The sequence below is a fragment of the Nuphar pumila genome, chromosome 5 (assembly GCF_984573655.1).
Source record: "Nuphar pumila chromosome 5, dmNupPumi1.hap1.1, whole genome shotgun sequence".
Classification (NCBI taxonomy): Eukaryota; Viridiplantae; Streptophyta; class Magnoliopsida; order Nymphaeales; family Nymphaeaceae; genus Nuphar; species Nuphar pumila.
Window position 1 is genome coordinate 64,813,082 of NC_143253.1, and position 6,597 is coordinate 64,819,678.

At 37.2% G+C, this 6,597-nt stretch overlaps 1 protein-coding gene across 1 annotated transcript; it reads right to left on the reverse strand.

Annotated features, from left to right (window-relative positions):
• Window positions 1-2,258: 2,258 nt before the first annotated feature.
• Window positions 2,259-5,939, reverse strand: LOC149837724 (KIN17-like protein). Its single transcript, XM_090007475.1, has 2 exons — window positions 5,814-5,939; window positions 2,259-3,675 (listed from the first exon to the last, which is right to left on the reverse strand). Exon 2 carries the CDS (start codon window positions 3,626-3,628, stop codon window positions 2,465-2,467), a length of 1,164 nt encoding a protein of 387 aa, XP_089863601.1. The 5' UTR covers window positions 3,629-3,675; window positions 5,814-5,939; the 3' UTR covers window positions 2,259-2,464.
• Window positions 5,940-6,597: the final 658 nt, after the last annotated feature.

A 6,597-nucleotide genomic window follows, 5' to 3' on the forward strand; every position in this document is an offset into this window, starting at 1 on the left:
GAAACAATCATCCAGGTTGAATCTCATTTTTGAAACAATCGTTCGTGCGAGGACTGAATTTTTAGAAGAATAATCTCATTTAAGATTGGAAATTTTGAAAATGACCAGTGTTGGGACTGGTTTTTAGAAAATGAGTCGATCCATGATCGAAAATTTTGAAAAATGGCTAGTTCGAGGACTGGTTTTGACTTGTAAGCTGAATTTGGCAAAATATTGGTGCTCTAAGGATTTTTGATGATTGTGATGGTAATTTTATGAAAATTTTGGGCCCAAGAAGATTTACATGCAGTTACATGTTTGATGGGCAAGTTAAAATGTATTTGAATGAAGTTATGAATATTGGATGAATGACCTCAAATTATAATGAGTTCTATGGATGTTGTTAGTCTGCTTACATGAACTATCTTATACAATCTATAGTTGAAGACACTAATTTAGTTGTTCGGTACTTTGATTTTTTTGTTAATAAACAACTAGATGTAGCTTAATTGTAACTTAACATGATGTTATTTGATTTATTTAGTGATTTTAGAAGAAATCATGTCATTTTCTAACTTTTTTGTATTTTGTTGAGTAATAATACATTATTTTTATACAAAATCAAAAGCTAATAAAACCCAAACGAGTCACCGAATTGAACTGATTGAGTCACGAGTCACTAGTAGATGAGCCAATTCCCGAGTCAATGTGCATTTGTGCCCACCCTAGCTTAAATCCTTGGCTTCATCCTAAAATATAGATAATATTTGGTCTACAAAAAATTGGAAAATTTTGAAGAAAAGAGTGCTTTGTACTCAATAGTTTCATACCTTTATTATTATCAAATATTTACCTTATCTATATCTATACTGCTTATAAAGGAAGAATGAAGGGCATCGGTGGAACAAAATATGCAAATGTTTAAAGTTTTTTAAAATGACATTTATTTGAGGAAGATATCATGTCTTTTATAAAATTGTTTTTTAATTTTTTGTTGTCACGAACTGGTAGATTTTGTAAAATGATTGATTTTTTAAGAATATTTTGGGAAAATATTGTATATGCTTGAAAGACATAAAATTTATTATATATGTTTTTTGTTACTCTTAGTTTTGAGTGGCTTGTATTTTTTTTAATTATTTATAAAACATTTATGATATCCTTGTAGATTTTTAAAAAATTAATTAATTAGTTATTTATTTGTAGAAATGATTGTGTTTCTTTATCACGTTTTACTTAATGCATTTTAAGATCGAAGCTTGAGCTTAGGCACATTGTAGGCCAAGTTTGGAAACTGCCCGTCGAAGGTAGCCAAAGAGGAAGTGGGGAATACCCAGCACCAAGGTCGTTTGGGATGGATGCATTTGTAGAAAATAATGGAATTGGAGTGGTATTTTGACGACTCCAGTTTCATGTTTCACTTCCCACGGGATGAGGTGGTAGTTACCAAGTACTAACACCAGTTCCCACAGTGGTGACTGCTTTAACAACCTTCCCCAACGCTCTTTCTAGTTTTAATTTCAGCTTTTTAGCTGCATCCTAAACAGTCGCATAAGTGGTAAATCATTAGTTGAACCGTTCCACTTATCCCAAACAATCATGCGGATTTGTTAAAACTACAAATTTTGGGGATTCCATATTTGCATCCGTAGCTGCCACCGACTGGCAGTTTCCAAAGAAGAAAAGGATTTGGTCCTTTATAGCAAATCATCAAGTGGTTCAGAGTAAAATCCTTCTTCCCTAAAGTACACACTTGCACTAAAGTCAATTCTACTGATGAATGTGAGCTTGACATTCATATATCATTTATCATGCAATTAACTAGACTATAAGCATTCAATTGCAGTTATAGTATTAATCATGTAATTAGTTTGTATATAAATTCACAAGTTTTGGATTTTTTCTGATTTTCGGTTGCTTCAGCTTATCCAGGTTTCGGTTACAGGAGTGCCTGGACCAATTATAGTAGGTGAAACCTTCTTGCATGGAGGTGGGTTGAGCTTTTGATGATGTATTTCTGAATTGTAACCATATGTAAGCCATGCAACCACAAGCAATAATCATAAACCCCCAGAAATTCCCACAAAATGAGAAAAATAGGGCTTCTCAAAAAGATGATCACATTAACACAAGGGCAACAAACGGAAACTAATGCAGCTATCTTTACCATAGTGACCAATAGTACCAAACCATCAACATAATGGTTATAAACTGTGGACGCGACTGGCTGTAATCAACATTATCTTGAAGCACAGCCACTCAAGCAAGAAGAAATGTTATTGAAAAATCAAAATACTGCAACACTGTCATTATTTCTATACTAAAGAACTGAATATAAAAAAGAAGTACCGTCATCATTATGAAGACAAATTAGAAACCAAATTCAAAGGTAGTCCAACCTTGTCAGGATTAGAAATGATACATCCAACTTGGAAAACCAACTTTGCGCTTTTCAGGAAGGAAAACAGCGTACAATTTGAACATGCTACTGCGTAACTTTACAGATATCTTCATAATCAACAGCTTGCAGAATCCTTCCATCGTACATCCCTTTCTCTATCTGAACTTTAGCACAGTAATTTCCTGTGTTAATTGCAAGCAACCTTGCATTTGATCCACGATATGCACCGTTCACAATCCTCACAAGGCCACCAATTTGAGGAATCACAGTCTCAAGCTCCTGCTGGTCTACTCTAAGCAAGTGCCCACTATCAACCATCTTTATCTCTCCAACATATCTATCTATCACCTTCTGTACAACCCCTTTCTGTTTATAATACCCCTTCGCCATGAGGGCCTTGCTCATCACTTTCACCACAATTCCTTCACAGAGCCAATAGTCCTTCCTATTGCTCTTCTCCTTCACACTTTCCTGCTCTTTCATCAACTCTTCCAGGGCAGACTTACCACCTGCCTTTGCCTTGATTGATTGCTTCTCATCGTCTTGATCTACAAAAGCTGAAACCATTGATTGAACCTGCGAATTTTCAGCCTGCTCGGTAACCCCATTCTTTGCAGAACCCAACGAAAATGCAACCTTTCCGGTTTGCTCCAATTTTGTTGATTCAATGAGCAATGGGTTCTCATCTGCCTTGGGCTTCAATTGCTCTGCTTTTTCAATCTGTTTAGCAATGGCCTTCTCCTGCCTTTCTTCTTCGACAGCTTCCGCTTTCAATCTTTTGTTTTTCTGCTTCTCTTTGAAAAGGACCTCTGACTCTCGATCTATATACGTCATAAACCACCCTTTAGGGGTCTCCTCCACTTTGCATTGTCCCGTACGACCCAGATACTTAACAAATTCTGTCAAGGTTGTCCACTGTGTGGAGTTCATATGAATGTGATGCCTATCGTTGATGTACTCGTTATACACAACCGTGGCGGCCACACGGCTAAACCGGTGGCTCCGCTTCATATGTTCCATGAAAGCACATTCGAATTCCTCGGAGTAACCATCTACAATCCGGTTGGGGTTCTGACCAAAGACCTGCATTTGGCGTTGGTGGCTCTCGCTCATACAGTGGCATTTGAATCCATTCTCGTCCCGACATTGCTTCTGGCACATCTGGCAGTACCATCGAAGCTTCTGTAGACCTTTTGCCTTAATTCTGTTGGCGATCGCCTTGGGGGTGAGGAATTCATTCTTCCCCATTGCAAAGTGGTGGCTTTAATACTAGTTGAAGCTGTACCAAAGACTACCTAACACCCAAAAAAAATCAAGTATTACAATCCAATAAGGAAAACAATAATAGGTGACTAGAATTCCATAATTTGCGCCCAGTTTCTGAGAGAGGCAGGGGAAAAAAGAAAAAAAGATCATCATGTCGATTGTCATGATACCAAAATCACCATAGAAACAAGAGAACTATAAGATTTGCCACCAAGAAGCTTAAGAAAGAAATTATCCTTTAAATAGTATGATAATGAGTCGAATCATATGCAATCAACAAAAAAAAACTAGGGTTCTAAACGAAACCCCGACCTTTTTCTTGTAGAATCCAACAATCCAAGTGACAGACACAATTTGGACTCCCAAAATCAATCCTAACGCTCAGAGCATCGACGCCTCATAGAAAAACTAGGGTTTCTAAGGAAGCCCTAATTGAATCATACCGTCCACAATCATGCCATTGTTAAAAGGAAGAAGAGGACAAATAAAGATCCCGAGCGAAATGAAGCATAAGATTAGATCTCCAGAACCGTAAAATCTAGGGTTGACAAACAAGGCCGAGCTTCGAAATCTGACTAGAGAAACACGAAGAGCACGTTTGGAAGCAAGAAAAACTCTCATAGGAAGAAAATTTTGCCTATGAAAAGTTTTGATATGATAACTTTTCCTTTTAGAAAAAATTTTGCTTGTTTGTGTAGCATGAGAAAAATAGTATGAGAAAATTTTTCGCTTGTTTGTTTGTGCATGGAAAAATTTTCCTCATATATCAAGTGCTAACAAGTGGTAGTTCTTCTCCTACAATATTGCTAATAAAACAAAATATGCACTAATAAAATGCATTTTTTAACATTAAAATATCAAAGTATTAATTTTTTATTGTTTAAAAATTAAAAAATTTCATGTCCATCATATTTTTTAAATTTCTTTCCCTTTAATACTTTGCATTCAAGATTGCAAAATTACTGTTTGAGTCACTGACTCACTGCTCAGACTAATCTGCATTTTCACTGTCATCTACTAACTTTCAAGTGCATGATATCAAGTTTGACATTTAAAAACAGAAAAAAGGGGTTCTAAAAAACTTAGTAGCTTCCAGAAAATTTGTCCATATGTACAGTCTTATTTTAGTTCATAATAGCTTCATTTTGGCAGGTTTGATCAGGCAAACCAAAGTGGGGGCATCTCAAAGAGCTGCAGAGGGCAATTAAACTCTGAGATTACATGTATTCTGCATCTGCATAACTTTATGAGCACAGGATTCTGCTAATGAAGAACTTCTGCTAAGCATCAATTACAAGTGGGAATGAATCACAGGTAGGAGTTCAGACATCAAAAATGCATTTTTGTTGTAGAAAAAGGGAAAACAGGGAACTGAAATTACAAAATGAAAGAGAAAGAAAGAAGCAAGAAAAAACAAGACAGGCAATTGTCCAGCAGATTAATACTTGGAAAAAGAATTCAATGGTCCACAAATCATTTGACATCAATGGCATCTCAAAAGAGATGCCCACAAAGAACAAACAAGATTCACAACTCTAAAGATGCAAGCATATCCATCAGACAGATACTTGAATGAAAAGAATTTTAAGATTAAGCCTCCATCAAATATATAATACCACCCACATATAAACCAATCAGCATATTTCAGCAAATTTAACCCTTAATATTCATATTCCTTGGAGAAAAGAGTTTTTTTAGCATAGCTGGAACAGGTTAAGAGATTTAATCAGCATAAATAAAGAAGTGAAAAGAAACTCTTCTCCGTTCTCCAAAAAAATCAGGCACTCAAAGAAAAAGAGATTCACTTTTGTTCAGCATTACACATCATATAAAACAAAAGGAGTAGTTTTCTCACTCCCTATTTCTCTCAGGCACTCAAAGCCCTTTTAGAAAAAACGCTCTCAGAGAGAAATTTCTCTCGTTTGGAAGGGTCGGAAAAACTGTACGGTTTTCCGACCTGTATCCCTTTTCCTGCATCTTTCCCACTTCCAAACGTGCCCGAAGAAAAACCCGAATTTTCCAAAGAAAAGTGAGGATTTCGAGAGCAGAGAAGAAGAGAAACACGAGTGTCTCAATAATAGACGTAAAAGAAAAACGGAAAAATAGAAGAGATGGATTCGATCATTCCGATCGAAGAAGAAGAAGAAATTAGGGTATCTGGCAGTACCTTCGTCGCCGGAAAATTTCGATGAAAATCGGGAGGTTTTCCGGCAGGATGTCCCAGAGAGAATTGGAAGGAAGCGTTCCCAGAGGTATCTTCTTCGCCGGCAATGTTTCCGATGGGAGGAAATCAGGAGGTTTTCCGGCAGGAAGGCTTCGAGAAGGGCCGAGTCGGGCGAGCAACCTCGTCTCCTTCCGAATCCGGGTCTACAAGTAACGAGGGCTTTCTCAATGGATTTGGACAAATCCGACCCGACGCTATAATGAACCGGGGCAATGGGTCCATCGCCCCATTCAGGATGTGGGGCAACGGATACCGATACGGATCGGATCCTTCTTGATTCGAATCTCAATCCGAGCCCGAATCTAGAAGATGCGATGATTTGGAATCAGAACCCGAACTGTATGTGGTAATACTGGATCCGGTAAAAGCACATCCAAAGCGTGCTCCTTACATGTAATGCAATCAGGTCAGATTTTGATCCAAATTTGAATCTGACTTAAAATACTTGTCTGAATCCGACCTGAGTCCAAAAATGGTCCGATTTAGCAAATCTGTGCCCAATCGGAATGCACAGATTTGGATAATGAAGCTGGAAATAGTATGCTAATTTTGGATCGGATAACTGACCATATACGATCACCCTTAGCAGGATGCCAAAGGATCCTGTTTGGTCCGATATGCAACCAAATATTTACCCTTTAATCGAATCATGAAGCCAGATCTTACCTAGAATTTAAGGTATCTATTTATACTTATGGTTTTTTTTTTTTAGGATGTTAATACATTA